The 23,851-nt window shown below is 36.4% G+C and overlaps 1 protein-coding gene across 2 annotated transcripts in view; it reads right to left on the bottom strand.

The window, feature by feature from the left end:
- Positions 1 to 393: 393 nt before the first annotated feature.
- cfdp1 (craniofacial development protein 1) overlaps positions 394 to 23,851 on the bottom strand; it is a 96,356-nt gene continuing 72,898 nt past the window's right edge. The window contains exons 6-7 of one of the 2 annotated variants that reach the window (XM_039763015.1): positions 9,079 to 9,237; positions 394 to 976 (exon numbers count right to left, since the gene is read on the bottom strand). In XM_039763015.1, the coding sequence (XP_039618949.1) occupies positions 886 to 976; positions 9,079 to 9,237 (250 nt within the window). In that variant the 3' untranslated portion in view covers positions 394 to 885. Of the gene's footprint in view, positions 977 to 9,078; positions 9,238 to 23,851 lie in introns of those variants that run through there. The other variant, XM_039763016.1, reaches the window with a different exon arrangement.

The following is a 23,851-nucleotide window of genomic DNA, read 5'->3' as shown; positions in this document are numbered from 1 at the left end:
TAGTGCCTGTTTTTTGTATTTTTTTCTATTGGAAGGATCTTCCTAGACTGATTATCTGCTGGAGGAAGAAGCCCTTTTCTTTTTGAATATTATACCTTCCAACCAAACTAAAAGCAATAGTGGGTACTCTTTAAAAGTGCAGAACTTTGTTTTTACTTGCAGACAGTCCTTTAGTTTCTCCCTTTGGTGTTTGCATTTTTTCTTCTCTGTTTGTTGTGTTTATGTTACTGCCGGACTGTGCAATATTAACTTGCATGACACCTGTTTTTGTTTGCTGTTGTTTTTACACTTTGATTGTAATAAAAGGACAGTACTGGTTGCATCTTTTTCAAGAGTCTGTGTGTGTCTCTCACCCACTATTGGTTTTAGTTTGGTTTATGATGAAATAAAGACTTAAAACAAAAGATTTTTATTTTTTCTATTAACAGTTAACATTTGCAAACAGATCACAATTACAACTGTACTACGGACTCAAATTGTAAAAGAAAATACCAAGGTTTACCAAGAAAAAGGTTTGAATTCAGAAACAAGTCATCAGTTCTTTCCCTATGTTCAAGTTAAACTATATCCACTGGAAATGCTGTAATGTCCCACCGAGACTGGCTTTAAACACGTTCTGCTTCTTACTAGAAGGTGGCTTCAGTAATTTTGTAGTTCCTTACCCCATTCCTACTCTTTAAAATGACAAAAGAGAGCAAAAAGGGATCACTAAGCAGGTTGGGGTTTGACGGCATTAAAGCATAAGGACACCAGCTGACCACCAGACCCCCTGGCCAAACAATTACTCGTAAATTACAGTCCATACAACAAGACTGCTCTAACATCAAGTAGAGGCAGGATGGGTGAAGTGGATCATTAGGTTCTGGGTACTGGGGCTGGTTACTGTCACCGCTTCATATTGCTCAGACGTATGGATTTCTCAATCTCAAACTGACGCTGATCAACTCGCTCCAGAAAAGCCTTTCTCTCCATATATCTGGGGAAAAGAAAAAGAAAAAAACAAAAAAAGAAAAATCAGACACAATACAAAAAAACTAAAAAAAAAAAAACCCAAAACAAAACAAGGAATAAATTAAGTTGTCTTCCTGAAGACCTCACCAAGGTCAATTTCAGCCTCCTGATGAGTTAGGTAAACTAGCAGCGTGAAAGGCAGTTTAACAAGCACAGTAAGACACAAAAGATGGCGCACTCACCAGGTCAGAGTACATCAGCACATGCAAATTCTAAAACTAATATCTACAGTATTTTTCAGACTATAAGGCGCACTTAAAATTTTTTAATTTTATCAAAAATCGACAGTTCGCCTTATAATCCGGTGCGCTTTATGTATTAATTCTGGTTGTGCTTACTGACCTCGAAGGGATTTTATGTGGTACATGGTGCTCAAAAATCTGTCAAAATGTTTTAGAATGACTTTGGTGAGCTACAAAGCCTCACCGCTTGATGGATTGTTGGAGCATTACAGCTACCGTAGTCAGGAAGTTTATGTCAGGAGATCGGATGGCTTTTTCCACAAATCTCCGTCTCTATTGATCTGCGACTCCATGCGCGCCCATCTCACCGATACTGTCAAAATCCAAGTGAAGCAAACTAATTCGGAGCTTGCCATCATTCCGGGTGGATTAACCAAAGAACTTCAACCGTTAGATATCGGTGTCAACAGGTCGTTCAAAGTTAAATTGCGAGCTGCGTGGGAGTATTGGATGACGGAAGTCGAACACACATTCACCAAGACAGGAAGGCAACGGCAGGCGAGTTACGCCAATATCTGCCAATGGATCGTGGATGCCTGGGCTAAGGTATCAATCTCAAGTATCGTCCGAACTTTCACGAATGGCGCAATCATCACTAAACAGCTAAGTAACAGCAATGAGACTAACTCGGATAATGACGAGAGAGATCCGGGCATGCTTGATGCAGAAATCGCCCAACTGTTTACCAAATGAAGAATTTGATGGATTTGTGGAAGAGGAATGAACTTAAAAAGTGAGTGTATTGTTTTTTATTTTATGTTACAACTGAACAATGTTGAGAGTTATTGTGAACTAGCAAAATACCCGCGCTTCGCAGCGGAGAAGTAGTGTGTTAAAGAAGTAATGAAAAAGAAAAGGAAATATTTTAAAAATAACTTAACATGATTGTCAAAGTAATTGTTTTGTCACTGTTATGAGTGTTGCTGTCATATATATATATATATATATATATATATATATATATATATATATATATATATATATATACATATACATATATATATACATATACAAACACACACACACACACACACATACATATATATATATACACACACACACACACATTATATCTCTATATATCTATATCTATATCTATATATATATATATATATATATATATATATATATATATATATATATATATATATATATATATATATCTATACAGTAATCCTCCTCGATCGGGGTTTGCTTCCAGACCCCCGATAGGTGAAAATCAAGTAGAAACCATATGTTTGTGTGGTTATTTTTATATATTTTAAGCCCTTATAAACTCTCCCACCCTGTTAACATTATTAGAGCCCTCTAGACATGAAATAACACCCTTTAGTCAAACGTTTAAACTGTGCTCCATGACAAGACAGAGATGACCGTTCTTTCTCACAATTAAAAGAAAGCAAACATATCTTATCTTCAAAGGAGCGCCGTCATAAAGGAGCGCGTCAGGAGCAGAGAATGTCAGAGAGAGCGCAAAGAAAAGCAAACAATCAAAAATCAATACATGCTTTTAAGTATACAGAAGCACCGCGATAAAGCGGCATTTTGTAGAGGAGCGCCCGTGTCCTCTGTGCAAACAGCCCCTCTGCTCACACCCCCTCCGTCAGGCAGAGAGAGCGAGAAAGATAGAGAGAAGCAAACAAGCACCGCTGGAAGCATATCTTATAGCATTGAGGAGTTTTAGTTAATATGCAATACATGCTCTGATTGGGTAGCTTCTAAGCAATCCGCCAATAGCGTCCCTTGTATGAAATCAACTGGGCAATCAAACTGAGGAAGCATGTAACCTAAATTAAAAGACCCATTGTCCGCAGAAAGCGAACCAGCGAAAAATCTGTAATATATGTTTAGATGTGCTTGCATTTAAAATCCATGATAGAGTGAAACCCGCGAAAGTCAAAGCGCATATAGCGAGGGATTACTGTATATATATATACACTGTATATCTATCTATATATACACACACACACACACACACACACACACACACACACACACACACACACATATATATACCCTTTGGGGTGCGAGCAGCTGTTGCTGGGGGTGCCAGAATCCATCGAGGAAGAAAAATGAAAAACATTATTTGTACAAAATCTTAATTTATCTATCCATTCCTAAATAATTCAATGGGCAGGCTATTTCGTATCAGTGCAATACGCTGCTTGTTAAAATGGATGACTTCCACTCTTACGTGCACTTAGTGCTGCGTGGGTATTACGAATCTGTTCAAGTTCTATTTAAATTTTAAATATAAGTAATTTTCATTTAGTCGACAGAAATATGTTTGGTTGGAATGCAAGTTAAATTTAGTCATCATTGCATAAATATTTCTTCAGCATAGAAATTTAAAGACTAAATTCAACTTACATTCCTACCAAAGATATTTCTGTCGACTAAATAGAACCTACCTATATCCAAATAGAACTTGAAAAGATATATTTTTTCGAATCTGATCGCGCATTGTAGAGCGACTTGATGTGCACCACATCGAGCCTGCGAGCTATTGAGCTGTCGCCTGTCTGCCTCAATAATTGACCCTCGCTTCGCTCTTACTTTTTAATCGTTCATTCAATCATGGGTAGTCACGAAAAAATTTGACAATGGAAGGAGGATTACACCGAGTAAGGCTTTACCAAAACAATTATTGATGGCGAATAAAGTATCCATTATTCATAAAGCTTCAATTGGTGATCTGTTTTTCTGCGTTAACCTCATATTTTTTCATACTTCTTCTCAAACTAAGAGGGTGCGAGGGTAAAATGAATCGGGAAGCGCTGTTTTATATATATTGAAATAGTTTTACTGTCAAATAATGCAAACAATACGTGACACATGTTTCGCCCTAATTCTGGGCTCATCAGGCGTACACACTCACTGCACCCCCTGTTGGGAATCGAACCTCGGACATCAGCGCTAGAGGCGAAGCCTCTCATGTTGTGCCACGGTGTGTGGTTCGTTTATTTGACAGTATGTAGATTGGCAGAGATATATATGTATATATATATGTAAGATAACTCCTGTAGCCACAATAAATGCCTTTATTGAATAGACAAACTGGGGTGAACAAGTTCCTTTCTACTGCAGCCACAGCCGCGACATCACATAAAAAACATCAATAATAACTCAAACTTGCAATATTATTTAGGAAAATCACAACATTTTACTCACCAAAAATTCGGATTATTTGTAAACAAAATCCATCCTCCTCTCTTTCCTCAAAAACAGTTTAATTACTCTGTCGTACGGATTATCCGTGCTCTTCAGTTCCATCAAAACATCCCTTTCTATCGCATTCGAAGCTAATGCTGAAAGGCGAACCCGCCCTATGGTATTTCTGGCATAAGTTTGAATTCGCTTTAGGGCTGAAAATGTCTGCTCGACAGAAGCAGTGTACATGGGAATGCTCACCGCCAAATATACCATTGTGAACAGCTGCCCCATGCTCTCATTCAGAGTTTTCTGATGAAGGAAGTCAAGGGGATCAGTGGGAGATTTTCCTAAAAAATCATCCATGGCATACATTACAGTCAGTTCTGTTTTTAGCTGAGACAGATCAAAAAGCGCTCTGTGGCTCTTGTGTTAAACTGGAGAAGGCTGCATGCATGAAATTTTTCTTGTATTCCCGAAACTTCTGGGGCTCGTGGAGCATGACAAACATCAGGTTTTCGTGGTCTTGAAATCTGGTCTGTGTCTGGCAAATAATATTGTCCAGAATCCTGCCATGGAGTTGGCCGTAGTGCGCGCGACGATCTTTTGCTCGGAGCGTTTGCGGTGCGTTCAGTGGCCTCATAGAGTTCCTCATATCGGCTTCTATCCAATCAATGGGTCTGAATACGGTGACGTTGCACACGCCTGCTGGAGGGCCCGACTGACACCAACTCAAAATCTGATTGGTTGAAGCAACAGGTTAATCGACATTTATTCTGTGCTAGAGTGCCTACACAACGGATTGTGAAAGTCTCTCTGCCTGGCAACAAATGATGGCTGAAATGTGATTGGTTAAATGCTTTAATACGAAACTCTGCCTCCCACGGCTATCGAGCTGCAGCCTATTCTCTCTGCCTGGCAACAAATGATGGCTGAAATGTGATTGGTTAAATGCTTTAATACGAAACTCCGCCTCCCACGGCTATCGAGCTGCAGTCTATTACAGTACAGTATATAGGCGAAAATACATTCCAGTTATGACCATTACGTGTAGAATTTAGAAATGAAACCTGCCCAACTTTTCTAAGTAAGCTGTAAGGAATGAGCCTGCCAAATTTCAGCCTTCTACCTACACGGGAAGTTGGAGAATTAGTGATGAGTGAGTGAGTGAGTGAGTGAGTGAGTGAATCAGTCAGTGAGGACTTTGCCTTTTATTAGTATAGATGAGTTGAATAAAGTTTGACTTATCTGACTGTTTTGTTTCGCTGAATGTGCTTTATAAACCGATGCGCCTTATGTATGAAAGTAGACCCATTCGTTGATATTGTGCTTTAAAATCCGGTGCGCCTTATGGTCCGAAAAATACTGTAGATATTTGGTTACAATTAGGATGTCATAGAATAGTTTTTTGTTATATACAGTGGAAAGGTAGATCTTTCAGGGTAAGAGGAGATTTGGTCCAGAAACAACAGATTATGCCGAAAACTATAATTTGAATTAAAGACATTTGCTCTTGTGTAAAGAACTGAACAAATCAAACTCAGAAAAGACAAATTAGTTCTAATAATTCCTACTGAATTCATGGTTTTATATTCAGAGTTTAACGCATGAAAAACAAATAAATGAAAATGATTAGCAATATCAAATAATGTAAATAAATATTTCAAATGAAGAAAATATAAGGAATGCCTCAAGACTGATATAAAAATAAGCTCTAAGTTTACAGATTTCAAAATAGAAGACTCTGATGTATTTCATGCTCTCAATGCACTGAAGATCAATAAACTTAAAATGTTTTCAGTTAAACAGTGAATAACATACTCAAGGACGTTGATGGAAATTAAGGGAAGGGCATTTAAGGCTAAAGCCAGGAAGTACTTTTTTCTCACAAAGGGTTGTGGGAGTCGGGAACAAATACTGCAAAATGTGGTTGAAGAAGAAATATCTGAATGAAGTACTAAGACAACTTAGCCATTATTGAAGCACACAAGTTTGATGGGATGGACTTCTCTGGTTTATGAAAGTTTTATTGCTCTTATGACTTGATATTTGAGGGTTCATCCTGGTATATAATATAAAAAGATGGATATTTAATCTGCATTTAAATGTTCTTGCATTCTGCTTTGCTGTCTCCCGATGATTTGTAAAGAGCCTGTGATGATGCTCTTTTTGAAACACAACATTAATAGATTGCTTATACTCAGCAATGATGTGAACAGACATTAAAGGTTAAACAAAAACATGAGGCCTTACTGATCTTTGAGAAAGGCCCTCTATGAAGTAAACATTGCTTGGTTTTCAGTGTCATGATCTTGCTGCTCTGAATCTGTTTAATTTTTCCATAACAAACTAACACAATAGATATGGAACAGAGTTTCAAAAAGCAATGTAATTGCTGTAGCAAAGGAAATGTATAAATAGGGCTGTCTGCAGGAATTATACAAGTGTTTGTCTCATCAGAGAGATCAGGGAGTCCCTGAAGCCTACAAAGCCTAGACTTACTGCTGCCTCAATACATATGGATACACAAGAGAATAAAAATACATTATTTTAAATACTTTAAAATTAAGAGGGTCAAACAGCAGGTCAAAGAGGTTGAAGGGAATAGATTCCACAAAGTACTGAGGAGGGCCATGTGAAAAAACACAGAAATCTAAGGAGAAACAAAACTATTCACTGGGTTACCAAACACTTGACATGCATTTTTAAAGTTTAGTATGCTTTTGCCATTAGTAGTTATCTGAAACTAGTCTTTTTATAATGTACATAATGCCACAATGTGTGGAAATTTGTTGTGCCAAGCTAAAATGTTAACAGTGTTAACAGTCCACAATTAAAAGTTAACACCTGGTAGTCTCAAGTATGAAAGATTAAAGGTTATAGAATATAAATACATTTCAGGTCCTATCTAAGATGGAAATACATTCTAATACAAAAATTTATTTAAAATTGCAAATTGCCTGGTTTAAAATACTTTATACTTTTCCTATCGCATCACACTGACTTCTCTCTAAACCTCAGTTAGAAGGGAAAGGGTTGTGTTTGTGACGTTTTTAGCATTGTATAACACAGCATGTTCTCCACTAAATGGACAATTAAATTAAACTATTCCCACCAAAAATATATAGATATTAATAGAAATGTTATTACAAGAAAATTTGAAACAAAGAATTTTGAAGCAAAGCTTACTTCAATGGTCAATGCAAAAACAACTTTTTTGCTTTTATTGTTTTCCTAACTAGAACATCAGAGTTTAAAAATCGCGAGTGGTCTCCTCTAGACTTTCTCGTATATTCAGATATTGGGATGAATATTTGAGGAGTAAACCGCAAGGCAATGATTATATTTTTATATTATGTACATTAAAGAACCATCAGCAATGAATCAAATCAAATTAATAACATACTGAACAATTATTATAAAAGTAAAGCTGAATTAATCAGACTCTGCAGCTGCATGAACAAAAGGTAAAGTACCACTTCTGGGTTAACGGAAATAGTCCAAAAGTTGATAGAAATCTATGTTTTGTACCTAATACATGCATGGAAAATTTGGCTGACCTAAGTGAAAGCTTACTCAAGTTAAAGTGTTTACACACACACACAGTTCCAAAAATACGAGATCTAAAACGTCGAGATTCATCAAAATCTCAAAATTGAATTTTTGGAGGATTCCAATACTTTCCCTATGCCTCGTTTACAAGAAAGTCAGGGAGGTCTAAAACATCGAGATTCATCAAAATCTCGACATCAAATCTTTGGACAATTACAATACTTTCCCTATACTTTGTATATGAGAAAGTAAAAAAAAAAAATAACTTAAATACATTATCAAATCAATTTACCTTACATGTATGTATACAATACTATGGTTATACAGCAAATATAAGCAACAATATATGTGAACACAAGGCAGTTTACATGGCAGAGCACAAAGGATAAATAATGCTGTGGGGTTAGATTCTTTAATATTCTACATTCACAGAAGACGACCCTCTGTCATGCTGAATTTAATTTATAAAGGTGCCTTCACAAAGGCTAAGGGTTAAAAAAGAAAGAAACACAAGAAGCTAAAAAGAAGATGAGAATTAAAATGTTGTGAAGGAAGGAAAAACAGGCAGAAAATGCAAAAAATAAAAAAATAAAACAATTAACATTGCTTTGGAGTAGAAGCATAAAAGCGAGGCTGTCATTGCTGGACTACACAGCTTGGGATGAAGAATGGACATGCACATTTAGAGATTGTTTTGTAAAGGACATTTCCTGACAGCTGTGACACCTTCACAGCAATGATACAGCTGAAAATTCATTTGAACAAATTTATTAGCAAGATGTAATTAGATAACTACAGGTCAAATTAGCTAATGAGCTACAGTAAGCTATATTTTCAAATATAGGGCTTGCTAGGAATATTCCTGCTGTACAAGAAAGCAATCTATAGGGTATGTCAGAATTTGAAGTAGACCTAACAGCTTAAAATGCTTAAAACTCTGACTCATTGATATTTTTTGAAGGACAGAAGGTTGTTAAGTGATAAGCATCCATGTAGCCAGGAAGGCAATAATAAAGCAAGCCATTTTCAGAATCCTGTCTCTTAACTACAGGTCTATAGCATTTATCTAAAATATTTAGTTAAGATCAATTACGACTCAGCTTTTAATGAGTCATCAGCTTACCCATCCTTGCCACGGTTGTGTGTGGCAAGCTCTTCTCCGATTCCCTCCTCACTCTTAAAACTCTCCCAGTCTAGTTTGGATTTCTCCAAGGTACTCAGTTTCTGTTTTTTCCCACCAATCCGGTTAAGGATACCTCCCAAACTTGTGGTCCTCTTCACTCTGAAAAGATTTTATATAAATTTAGTTTCTAGGACACTGTTTAATTTTCCAGTTCTTTCACAGTTTTGGGCATGACGTAGGGGCAGAAACATCTCACAGCTGAAAAGAGGGAAAGTCATGCATCTCAAAATCCAGTTTCAGTTTATAAGAAATGCACAGATTTGTCAGTAATTTTAAAAATAAGATTAAATGACTAAACAAATGTCTAAATCTGCTACCTTATATCCTGTCTCTTTATAGAATATTTTGTAGTTCTGACACAGATAAATTAACAGAAAAAAAACTATAGAAGCTTCAACATCCTCTCAGGCTACCGCTACACTTGCTTCACGGACAATACCTTTAAAATTATTCTGCAAACTGCATGTGAGTCACTATCTTTGAAACAAATTCAACCCACATTTTAAACACTACTGGTTGTTGCAGGTTGCCATAATAAACAAACACATTGTAGTTAATTATAAACATGTAGTTAATTATAACAATTAATCTTTCTGTCTGTGTCTATTAAGCTAATTACATACACAAGGAAAAGAGTAAGGGAAGTGCAAACATTAACTGGTCAAAGGTATAGGTATTTTTCAATGTGCCACATTTTCTAGAAAACGGGAAGAAAAAAGCTTAACTCAGAATGACATCTCTATTTCGCCTTCTTCCCAAAGCTCTTTAATCCACAAGTGGGCAGGTAACGGATATCAGAAGCTGACAGACAAGCTCAATTCTCCTCAAAAGGTACCAAACGGGTCTTTGAGCAAATTGGTTTTGCAAAGCCATCACCATTATAGATTTTCTTTTACGTCACCCTTTTTTATTCATTAACGCCCATAAAACCTTTAGGTTGTGCATTCCAATCTACCTTTTTTAGAATTTTATGGGCTTTCTTTAAATCACAAAGGACACATCAAGGGAGAACATTATGAGTTTAATTACATATTACACATCCTGAAGGCACTGTGCTTATACTGTACTCATGGATCACAAAGGCATACTTGATTAAAATGTTACAACTGACAAACACCAATAAAACTACTTCAATTTACAGCTCATTGAAAAACTAAATAGTTTTATCTGAAATATGGGTAGCTTTAATTATATAGACTGTAAAGAAGTGCCAGACTGGAACTGTAATTCCAGGCAGTTTACCGCAGCACAAGACAGGACGCAGATCAGAGTTGTACACTAGTGGCAAGAGAGCAATTAACAATGAAATCAAAACTGACGTACCACCTTTAGGGGGAGCTATACCCCATAGAGCAGTGTTTCCCAACCTCGGTCCTGGGGGCCCACTGTGTCCCATGAATTTAGATGAGGACCAAAGGGAGGCTCAAGAAAACAGCAATATTTTGAATGAAACGAGTCTCACCCCAAAGGATGCAGAATATAGTGGAAGAAAAAGATTTGGGGGTGTCAATTGGCTAACCTTGGGTACACAGAGAAAATGGCAGTTAAACCAATGATGATGATGATGATGAACTGGTTCATTAACTAAGATTACTTATTACCAATTGTAATTTAAGTATTCAAGCATTACAACCTGAAATGTTAATAAAAGTAACATTAACTCGTGTATATAAACAGATTTTTTATTTTATTACACCAGACCATATTAAGAAATAAGTATAAGCACATTTTAAAATTAATAGATGAATGGACTAAAAAGGAACTTTGACTATATACCCACTTTTTGTCATTTATATTTACCTCATTTGAAAAACAAGCACATATTGGAACGTTATCTTAAATTTAATAACTCTTATGATGTTTTGCTTTTAAAAATTTCCACATAATCCACAGTAATATTCTCATTGCAAAAGCAACTCGGCCAACAGGTAAAGTGTTTGAAAAGTAAGTAAAATGGGGGCAAAACTAAAAATTTCAATAGAATATACTAGGCAAGTATTTTTATGTAATAGAAAATGAAGTTAGAAGAGTGTATCACTAACGTTTTAGTTAGCATTAATTAATTAATAGATGGAAGGTACAAAAAACACTTAAATACATTTTTACAGGAAGAAGGCCACTATCAAATGAAATGGGTTCCCATTAATATGATTCAAACAGGAATTTGAAGTTTTATAATAATAACTGGCTTTTTGTATATATTGAAAAAAAGGCAAAATAAGTAGCTATAAATAAATCAATCAATGAAAAAACTTTTCTAAACCATGTACCACATTCCATCTTTCGAAAGTCAATATTATAAAATGTTAAATAACCTATATCTGAAAATTGAATTCAAAGCTGATAACATCACAGCTATATCTGTAAATGGCTGAATGGGAAAGAGATGAAAAAATGTGCAGGTGGATGATTTTGTATTGAAGATAGGAATTTAATCAGATCTTCTATTAACCTTAAGGTCTCAAGTCCAGAGACTACTGATTTCATGCTCATCCTTATTCCTAGGTCTGAGTCAAAAGCTGTCATGAGAAATGCCTTTTGCAAAATGGGAAAAGAGGCGATTGTAGGGGAAGGACACAGGTACTGAAAGCAAAAATATTAAATATATTCCTAATTTTAAATAGCACTTAATTTTTATATATCTAAAATAGGTTGAACTGGACACAATTACAAATAAAAACAATTTCAGAATAGTTTTCTATTAATTTTTTTTTTTTTACAATATGGGATTTGACACACACTCACTGAATCATGATAAACAACTATTTGCAAACACACAGGTCAGCAGCCAGGAAAATGGAGAATGCAGTAGTGTCTCAGGAGTCATGTAGCTCTGGTGACAGAAAGCACACTGGCATAATTAGGAGGAAGCAGAAGCTTTCATCTTGAACGAGGCTAACTATTAATAGGTTTCTTCACATTTTAATTTACTCCTGCCAGATTTTTATATATATATATATTTATAGTCAGCATATTATTGGCATTCTTGATAAATGAGGAGCAAAGGCGGCTGGCTGTATGGAAAAAACAAAATGCAGCTCATTACACGTTTTATGTTCAAAATGAAGGTGAAAAATATTCTGTTATTCTGATATAATTGCTCATGGGAAAATTGTGTCAAAATAATTGATGCACTTAAAATATTTTTTTTTTTTTATAAAGTAAACCAACCAAGTCTAAATCTACATTAACGTTCACTTTAAGTTCATTTCAGTTTTTCATTACTTCATAGGGAAAAACACATCTAAAATCCTTTTCACATTCTGGTCCTTAGGGAAAGGCAAATAACCCAAAATGTGAAAAATACTTATAGTTTAGGAATTGGGTCTCATAACATTGCTAAATGCTAAATACATCAGTATTAACAATTTAAAAACACACTTTTAAAACCAGGCAAGCAAGTGTAAAATATTTGACAGAAAGATCAAGAGAATAAAGGATCACTTTTAAGAAATGGCAGAAAAATCCTTTAATGAAAATGACCATCACATGAAAATATCAATGACAACCGCCAGCAGTCAGCTCTGTGTTAAATAAATTTTTTTTAAAAAAATGCATATGTAAAATTTAACCTTATTTAAGTTATACATTATGTCAATATTGTAGAGTTGTGGTGCCCTTATAATGGATAACTATTATGAAATCTTTGAAAGTACAAAATTCTGAATGGTCATTGAAAGAGGGAGACCACTTCAAGTAATCCAGCTCAAATGCGGTAGGTAGGATTTAATGGCCAGAAGGCAGGATTCCTAGAAACCGCTTTATGAGTCTGTTCTCTGAAAAGAGTGGTTGTGAGGGAAAAACCCAGAAAGGACTACAGAATTTTCAACAGATATGTCTTAGGTGTGCAATTTCCAAATAGGGTTTTACTACTCCATGCAAGATGCTGCTTATTTCATAGTTCAATATGCTCCACATGTGTATCCCTCCTTTTTTGTATTATATTTAAATAAACCTCTTATTTTTTAATAATCATTTCAGGCTTTGGCAATTTTATAATTCCTTTATTTAATTAAAATACATTATATAAACAAACACACACACACACACACAGTGAGATGAAAATGTGCAGAAAAAATATATGCAAAGCAAACCAAATTTTATTTTAAATAAAGTTTTAGTAAAATTTGTAGATATTGACTAACATCAAATTAAATCATATTGTGTGAGAATATCGGCTGAATTCTATGCAGTAACGCAACCTATATTTACATTGCAGGATGAAAAGCTCCATTTCGTTTTATGCGATTTTTAGATCAGGTCTGTTGTCTGACAGTTTTATTTAATATCTGCAGTAGACTTATACAGCAGATCTATACCTGTATTTACACAGACAGTGCACAGTAATGACTTGAATGTGCAAATAAAGAGACATAATGTTTTTAACAAAAAAATGAACAATTTAAACAAAAATAACAAATTAAAGCAAATGAATGCATCTTAAAGGCATTTTACTTTTTCACTCTCATGGTAGACAGCCAAAAACAGCTACATTCAAATACTGTATATGTCAAAAGATATGTTTTTCAATCACTGTTTAAATTTCAGTAATACTCAGCTCTTAGGTGGGGCAGCACCCCCAACACCCTGTAGCTTCAACAAGCTTTATCTTTAATCACTTTTCTAGTACAGTATTTGTGTTGGGGTGGTATAGTGCAACAGTTGTTAGGACTGCCACCTCTTGGATCAAATGGCCTGGATTATAATCCCACTTCTGGATGATGCCTGTACAGTGTTTGGACTATCATTTATATATGTGTGTGTTTTCCTACAGGTACTTCAGTTTTTCTCCCATATTCCTAAAGATAGATAGAAATAGAAATGGCATTACCTCAGAAAGGTTACCCTTTTCAATTTGCATGTCCCCACTGGGAAATACAGTACAGTTAAGAATTATAATATCTGCTTATACAGTGGCTTCAGAAAGTTTTCAGACCCCTTCAGTTTTTACATATTTTGCTATATTACAGCCTTATGCTAAAATCATTTAAATTCATTTTTACCTCACTAAATAACACCCAATACATCAGAATGATAAAGCAAACATAGGATTTTAGGATTTTATGCAGATTAAATCAAAATAAAAAAAAATAACTCTCTCATTAACACAAGTATTCACACCCCTTTGCTATGACACTTCAAATAATGCTTTAAAGCTCAAGTGATTTTCCCATTTTATTGAATATTGTTGAAATGTTTCTACACCTTGTTTCGAGTCCACCTGTGGAAAATTCAACTGACTGAACATGATTTGGAAAGGCAAGCACTTATCTATATACGGACGCACAGCTGACAATGTACATCTGAGCCAAAACCAAGCCATAAGGTTAACAAAAATTGACACAAGATTGTGTTAAGGCACAGATCTGGAGAAGGTAAAAAAACAAAATTCCTACATCAGTGAAGGTTCCCAAGAGCACAGTTGCCTCCATAATTCTTAGATGGTATATGTTTGAAAGCACCACAGATCTTCCTGTTTTTATTTTGTCATTCTGGGGTGCTATTTAATGAGGGAAAAAAATATCTTACAGTATATACTTGCAGATAAGTTTTCCCGCGGGGAAGTCGGGAACTTGATTTTACAGTATAATTTCTAGTATTTTATAATGTCGGTCGTATAAGTCCAATGCAGAAAACTCACGCTATTGGTACAAGGGAGTATGACATGATAACGCCCACCTAAGAGAGTAACCACGGAGCACACCGGCTTTTTTTTTTCTATGTGGGTACAACAATGTGCTGTATTAGCGCATGCATCCTAACCTCTCTCTCTCTCTATTGTGCCTACATGACCACACGGTAATACCCAAATTATTCTGAAGCAACGTTTGCACTGATTTGTGTTTTTTGAATCTCACATCCTCGTACATCTTTAACGTAAGAGCATCCCTTATCTATGATGGAGTGTTTCATCAGAAGAAAATATGAATATGATGCATCTGAGAAACTAATGGAGACTGGAGGAGGCAAGGTGTTAAAAATAAATAAATAAATAAATAAATAAATAAATAAATAAATAAATTTAAGTGTCGCATTTTTGAACAGATGTATAAGTCACGGTCTGATTTTATGATTGTTTTTTTGGGTTTCAAGACCCCGACTTATACATGAATATATACGGTAAATGATTTTAGTATAAAGCTGCAATTTAACAAAATGCGTAAAACGTGAAGGGGTCTAGATACTTTCTGAAGGCATTGTAAGTTTATTTTGTAATAATTTATATTTCTCCTATTATGTCTTTAACTAAAAAGTTTAGGTGAGTGATAATTACTTGTTTAAAAAAGGAAAAAAGAAATCAAATGAATCTAGTCTATAGTCAATTTAACAATCAACAGGCCTACACATTGCTGTTTTTGAATAAACAAACAATTGAGTCATATATAGCACATCTTTTACCAAATACATTGTATCAAAAATCTATGTTGTCCAGATTAACAATATTAGAAATAATTTAAGTTATTTCTTACTCTACCAAAAATGGAAAAGTTATTTACTATTTCTATTAAAGTTCACTTCTATAATACATTATTCAGAGGCTGTTTAAATTGTTCTATTTGAAGCCTTGAGTTAATTCTAGGAAAATCACTCGTAAAAACTAGGATGTATCTATATATATATATAATTCACTAAGGGCACGCACGACAGTGAGCGCAAGAAAGACAGAGCCACGCGCACCAACTCACAGAGCCCCGCCCGCCAGCTCTAAGACCATGGGATACGCTCGACAGAGCCCCGGCCGCCAACTCTAACCTTCCTACCGCATCATGGGATACGCACAACAGAGCCCCGCCCGCCAACTCTAACTCTCCTCCCACGTCCACCCTCAAAACCGGTCCTGCCCACACGCAGCCGACACAGCATTTCTCGCCAAGCATCTGCAGTACACTTAAATCACTCAGTCCAATCCAACAGCAGCTGTATGAAAGCTTTTCGGGGAAAACCCTAGGCAGAATTTACGATGCTATAATGCCCCATCAAGTCACACTGATGTTGCAGCAATTTTCGTCGGAGAAGATGGCGAACCGCCTGCCGAAAGGGACATTTGCATCTGTCCCATAGGCAACTCCTGTAAACAGATTTCCACGCTCAATATGAATTGCAATCCTATGGTTTACACACTTTTATTCCCTTACGGAGACATTGCCTGGCACAAAGATTTACAACATGTTCCAGATAAAAGAACCGCCAAGCAAAGAAGGCTTACTCAATGCCAATTTTACGTGTACAGATTAGCAATGAGGAATATATTTAGTATTTTGCACTCCAGCGGCGAACTATTCAAACAGTACTTTGTAGATGCGTATGTTAAAACAGAGGGTGCGCGACTCAGCTATCTCAGATTAGATCAACAAGATTTGCGCGTGGAACAATACAAAGGACTGTCAGACGCACTGTAAGCAAACGCTGAAAATAAAAACGTACGTGTAGACAAAATGATCATATTACTGTCCACATTTCCAGGAAGTCCAAGATACATGCAACAAAACTAGCAGGATGCCATGGCCATAGTACGTAAATTTGGACAGCCTCATTTATTTATCACTTTCACATGTAATCCTGCTTGGCCGGAAATTCTACATGCACTGTTGGATACCCAAAGACCGGAGCACAGACCCGATATCCCACATGCTGTTTACTCTACACAATAATTCTAACAACCAGTCTTCAGCCACGGTCAGTTGTACGTGGCTTTTTCTAGGGTTAGATCTTTCGACACATTATCTGTCGTCACCACCAAAACACCTATTCACACCTGCATCTTTCAAGAAGTATTTATTTCTTCTTAATTTCTGAATTCCTTTCTCACTGTTTTCCGTTCCTATTCTTACACCGCCATATGCTACGGCGGGCTTCAGCTAGTGAACATATAAATTCTGTTCTTAAAACTACACTGGCTTCTGGTAAAGTCTGGTGTTCATTTCAAAATACTTTGTCTGAAATATATAAAGCTTTAAATGGCATAGACCCTTCTTATTGATCTATACTCCTCTTTACATACAGTTGTGGCCATACATTAAATACAACTTGGAAAAGAAAAATTAAAACTCAAAATTCCCCTACTTAACACATGAATTGTTTGGTAAAGTGTTTTTATGTGATGTCAAGTAGTGTATCTAATTACATTTTCATGAGGGCTTTTCTCCAAAATAATAATTAAAACATGAAAATGTATCTCTTAATCACCATGTCAGATTTTCAGTGGGTTTATATACACCAACCCCGTGACCCTGTATTCGGATTCAGCGGGTTAGAGAATGGATGGATGGATATACACCAAGTTAGTGTTTGGTGGTGTTGCCTATAAATTGCTTAACCTGAAGCAAACGCTTAGGATAGCCTTCCACAAGTTTCTTACAGTATTGTCCTAGAATTTTGTCATGTTCCTTCTTATGGAACTTGTGTAACTGAGTCAAGTTCATGCCTCTAAGCCTCCTTGCTTAGACTCCTTTCTTCAGTTCAATCCATAGATTTTCTGTGGGATTCAGATCAGGGCTTTGTGATGGTCTGTCACACTGTTGTTTGTGAGCCATTTTGTTACCACTCTGTAAGTGTGTGTGGGATGATTGTTCTGTTGGAAGATCCTTTTGTGACTAAGCTTCAGCTTTTTGGCTGCTGTCTTGACATGTTGTTTCAGAATTTCCAGATAATGCTCCTACTTCATGTCATTTTTTATGAAGTGTACAAGTTCTTTTCCCCAGCAAAACACACCCAAAACATGATGATGCTTCCCCTGTGCCTCACAGTTGAGATTGTGTATTGATGTTCATCATGGGCAAACAGTTCAAATTTTATTTCATATGACCAGAGAACACTCCTACAAAAAGATGCGTCTTTGTTCTAGTGAACAACTGCAAACTGTACTCTGGCCTTTTTATATCAATTTTGGAGTAATGGTTTTTCCCTTGGCTGACAACCTTTCAGGCTATAGCAATGAAATGCTCTCTTATAGATGATCTCACTTTTGTTCCCTGAAGCCTGGAAACTTTCTCACAAGTTCCTTAGTTTTTACCTTTGGGTTCTGCTGAATCTTTCAAAACAAACATCTGTTCATTCCTGGGAGTCAATTTGTGCCTCCTTCCTAAACAAAGTCTGAATGATCCCAAGCTTTTTATACTTGCATATTTTCGTGCAATTGCTTAAACAGTTACTCTTGATACCATGAACCTTTTGAAGATGGCTCCTAGGACAGAAGCATACTTGTGAAAAGCCACGATTTTACTACCAAGTTCTTGACTTGGTTCTTTGGATTTCTGCATTGTCTTAACCAGAAAAAGACACTGCCTCCAGGTCCATATACAGTCAAAGTAAAAGGTATGTGAACCCTTTGGAATTCTGGTTTACTGCATGAATTGGTCATAAAAAGTGATCTGACACAATGAGCTTAAGCCAATGATATACAAAAAATTCTACTCTTTCATGTCTTTATTTTACAAATGCATTCAATGTTCACAGTGGTAAATGAAAAAAGTAAATGAACCTTGGGATTTAATAACTTGTTGACCCTCCTTTGGCAGCAATGACCTCAACCAGGCGCTTCCTGTAACTGCAGATCAGACCTGCACATCATGCGGGGGAATTTTAGCCGATTCTTCCCTGCAGAACTGCCTTAACTCTTCCATATTCTTTGGTTGTGTTCTGTGTATGGCTCTCTTCAAGTCATTCCACAGCATCTCAATAGAATTGAGATCTGGGCTCTGACTGGGCTGCTCCAAAAGGTGGAGTTTGTTCTTCTGAAGCCATTGTGCTGTGGATTTGCTGCAATGTTTGGGGTCATTGTCCTGTTGCATCACCCAGCCTCTTCTGAGCTTAAGTTGATGGACAGACACCCTCACATTATCCTGGAGAATTTGTTGATAAAACTTTTGAATTCATTTTCCCCTCAATGATGGCAAGCTGTCCATGCCCTGATGCAGCAAAGCAGGATAAATCATGATGTTCTCTCCACCATACTTTACTGTAGGGGTGATGTTTTGATGTTGATATGCAGTGCCATTTTTATGCCAAATGATGTTCTGCTTGTTCCTCCCAAATAGTTCAATTTTGGTTTCATCACTCCACAAAACATTTTCCCAGTACCGTTGTTGCATGTCCAAATGCTCTTTCGCAAACTTCAGGCATTCAGCAATGTTCTTTTTTGATAGCAGTGACTTCCTTCTTGGTGTCCTGCCATGGATTCCTTTCTTGTTCAATGTTTTGCGTATAGTTGACTCATGAACAGAGATGTTAGTCAGTTCTAATGACTTCTTCAAATCCTTTGCTGTCACTCTAGGTTTCTTCTTTACCTCATTGCTGAACTCGTTTCATTAAATGGACTCCAGGTGTGCTAAATTCTGACTGCAATGAGCTTTTTAAAAAGTCATTAGCTTAGGGTTCACTTACTTTTTCCAACCTTCAGCTTCACAGTTTGAATGATTTATTCAATATGCTCAAAAATTCTCTGAAAATATGTGTATCTTTAGTTATAGGAGATTGTGTTTGTTCATTATAGTGATTGACATGAAGATACGACCATGTTTTATATGGTAATAAGAAACAAATATTGATAATTATTAGGGGTTCACATACTTTTTACTGGATTGTATACAGCCACAGTTGTCCCAAATATCAACTAAATTATGATAATCAGCAACTTGGAGGCTGCTAAAAGTAATTACATTAATTCCTAGAGCCAATCCAGGTGCTTTCGTCACATGGTAGGTGCGGCAACATGCTATCAGCATATGCTCCCAACCTACTTAAGTGTCATAAACCTTTTAAAGCGACAGTCAACTTGGTTTATGTAAACTTTTGAACCACTAAAAATCTGACATGGCGTTTAAAGCTGGAATACATTGGTCTCTTAATTATTATTATTTTGGCAAAAAACTCTTCGGAAATTGAGTAGATACTCTAAATGACTTAACACATGAATTGTTTTGTAATGTGATATATGTGAAGTTGGGGAATTTTGAGATTGAAGGTTATTAACCAAGATGTATGTAAACTTATTTCTTCAACTGCACATACCAGACTGTATATTATGATCTTGGGAAATGTAATAAAAAATGTAATATAATAACTACAGGAGGTTGAGCTTTTAAAAGATGTGGAATGATTTGCCTGCTTCGTGGTACGGTATGATCAGTATCAGCATGTAAATCCAAATTGAAGACACATTATTTTAGTCTGGAATATCTCGATTAGCGCTGCTGACTAGCTGTTAATTTGTGCTAATATCTTTACAAGTAATTTTTGGAAAAGCACAATTGTGACACTGCATTATTGAAATGCTACTCCCTGCCCATAGGAAGTAAACACAGAGACAGTGGGAACTTTCAAATTCAAGAATACATAGTTTTAAACTTTATATAAAAATGCCCAGAAAAAAACTTATATCAAAGAATTCCCACGGGTTGGAGGAGTCTGGTTAGTTAGCTTAGGTCTCTAGAAATTACTTTGATTATGATATTGTCTGTTAAAACTGAATGTGGACACCCCACAAAGCTTACTTTATCAAGGTATGTTATTAAATGGAGTTTTTATTATACTCTTTTCCACTGTGAAATGACTATATATCAATTATAATCTTCATAATCATATAACATCATGTTAATCAACCTACACTATCACGAGTTTATGTTAGATTGAAATTTCCTATTTAACTCTTTTTCAACATAATTGTGCATTCATGCATGTACTTCACATTTCACATTAGTGTTGCTTACTGTTGTACTGCATTTCAAAGTGACTCCAGACAGAATTATTAGCTACACAAGGTGATGGTTGTAACTGCACTTTAAACTACTGGCATAGAGAAATGGGTGAAAAGATCGAAATAAATTAAAAAAAAATACAAAGAAGGAAGTTCTGTTTCCATTTCTGAGAAACTATTACTCATAATTAAAGTGCTAACAAACAAAATGCCAGGTTAAGCACTTATCCACGGCTTTTGGGTAGTTTTCAGAAGTGCCTTTGCTCCTTTAAAATGCCACAACAAGAAACTCCCATTCAAAGAAACACAAGCCTAAACGAATCCTGACTTCAGCTCCTGGCTGCCTGGCCATCACAATATTAGCTATGAAGTGCCAAGATCCTTTGATTTCCTCCCTTGTAAACTCTTAATTGCATGCTGAAACTAGTTTGTGGTACACATGAAAAACTTCATCACAAGCTATTAAATCTGGAGAAAACATTCAAAGATGTTAAAACATGCTTTTGCATTTGAGGTCTGAGGCTTCCTCAGACCTATATCTAAGGCCAACAGAGAAAAGCTTACACATTTGAAGACAAAACAAGTCAGGTATAAAGATAAGCCCTGGGAATCTTGACAGTAAATAATAATATATTATTTGCAAACTTTGCTCTATAAGAAAAAAACAAACAAACAAACATATTGGGAAAACACTGATCATGCCTTTGATTTAGAAAGGCTGAGAACTTGTAAAAAATATATTTCAAGGTATACTTGTGATTGTGCTTGTAACACTTCATTCACAATTATCCAAAGGACAATGTAACGGTAAAGATATCTGTCTTAAAAATGTGACAACAGGTTGGCAGATTTCATGGTTTCTAGCTCGCACACAGGCAATGCAAAAGATGTGGTACTGATTATCAACCTTTACTGTATCGTATGTAAGCTATAGGTTTTTCAAACTACGTTTGAACCTTCCAAGAGGGGATGCACAGAATACACTAATGATTAGTCACACGCACAAGGAGAACAACAGCAATGTGTCTAATAACAATGGTCTAAAATGACATTTTTATTGGGCATCACAATGAGATCCAAGTAAGATTTATTAAAAAATATATATACATATACATATATACTATTCAGTGAAAACATCCTGTGACTTGTATTTTGGAAACATTACATGATTTTTAGGGCTGGTTTATTGTTCACGTTCAGAATGTGTATGCGCACGCATTATGGTTGGAATGCGTTACCAGCATTCATTTGACGCGTCCTCTGATCACGTCTTCAAAAATAAAGTGACGCGTATTTGAGTAGCAATAAAGCAATAACAGCAAAAAGTTGTGGGACACAGTGAGATCAAGTTGGAACGTGACATCAGAATCTCTGTTTACTATCTACATGTGACAGAAAGTCGCTTTGCGGATCCTACAGGAATGATGTGCATGCTTCAGTGTTTGATGGTTTGATGTGGTGAAGCAAAACGCCGACATACAAATGCATTCGTGGTGCTTTTATATTCAAGTGTTGCATATTCCCTAACGTAATGACACAATACATTTTAAAAGTCTCACATACCATCTTCTGTGCCGTCTTTTTTTTTTTTGCATCTTCACAACAGCATCAGAATGTACGGCAGCGTATTTGAGACACAAAGAAAAAAAGTATGGACACAGTGAAAAGGTCTATTCTGTGATTAAAGTGGAAATGTCTGCTTTAATCTCAAAATATCCACTTTAATCTCGTAGTTTATTATCATTAAAGTAGACCGTCATAAAACATCATCTTAAAACTGACCTAGCCATAAATCACTACGTGCTTCTGGGGCTTGCGCCTGAACTGACAGCAGTGGCAAGCAGCAATCGCCATAAAGAACACATTTCGAATCTTTAGATTTATACTTGATACCACTTTCAGGATGGAATACATTAAAATACGTATGTTACATTTTACAGATAAGTTGTTAACTTTATTAAAAGTATTCATTATTTAAATTATTACACATGTGGGGGCAGCATGACAGCAGAGCGGTAGTGCTGCTGCCTCACAGGAAGTCATGTCCCTGGTGTTCCCTGCCTGGAGTTTGCATGTTTTCCTGGTGGGTTTCCACAATGTGCTTCAGTTTCCCTCCAAAGACTTGAAGGTTTAGGGATTTGGCAACCCTAAAATGATGCTAGTGTTTGTGTATGCTTGTGTTCACCTTGCGATGAGCTGATACCGCGTCCAGGGATTATTTCTGTCTCACGCTCGATGCTAGCTGGAATGGACGCAATCCTTGGATTGATGGATGTAATCATTAAACATCCTTTTCTGGGAGATTTTGTGGCAAAGTTTCCTTGGAATTTAATGGATGTTTCAGGCAATTCACAACATAACGAAGGTGAACATTTTCTCACCGTGATATCTCACACTGCTACCTGGTGGAATCTTCCAGAATTACGTAAAGAATGCATGCAATTATAAACAGTACAATGCTTGCGTAGCAGCAGCATCCACAGGTGCATGCAACGCATGAAGTATAAACCCGGCCTTACACACATGAAAACACCGTAGCGGATGGTTTTGTGGCTTTTATCCTTTAACATACCATTAAAGTGTCACAAGCAAAAAATATGGGTGCTAAAACTATCAAAAGTAGTATATAAAAAAAAAAAAAAAAGTGAACCCTTATTATCCCAACTGTAAGGAAAATGGGACTTATCGTCCCTATCTGGTAAGGGAAGGGTGATCACCTGGATTGCAGCAACTACAGGGGGATAACACTGCATTCAGTGCCAGGTAAGGTCCTTGCTAGGGTCATCCTCAATAGGATCCGTGATCGCTTGCTCACCTACCAGCGACCGGAACAGTTTGGTTTTATGGCTAAGAAGTCTACCATTGACCGCATCCTGGCACCGAGGGTTCTCATGGAGCGCATAAGCGAATATCGGCAGAGTTTCTTTGCAGCCTTTGTCAATTTTCGCCAAGCGTTCGACTCAGTTGATTGAGCTGCCCTGTGGGACATCTTGAGGGTTTGCGGGATCCCCTCGAGGT

Source organism: Polypterus senegalus, chromosome 9 (assembly GCF_016835505.1).
Source record: "Polypterus senegalus isolate Bchr_013 chromosome 9, ASM1683550v1, whole genome shotgun sequence".
Taxonomy (NCBI): Eukaryota; Metazoa; Chordata; class Cladistia; order Polypteriformes; family Polypteridae; genus Polypterus; species Polypterus senegalus.
Note: the sequence above shows the minus strand (reverse complement) of the source record. Positions and strands in the feature narration are given on the sequence as shown.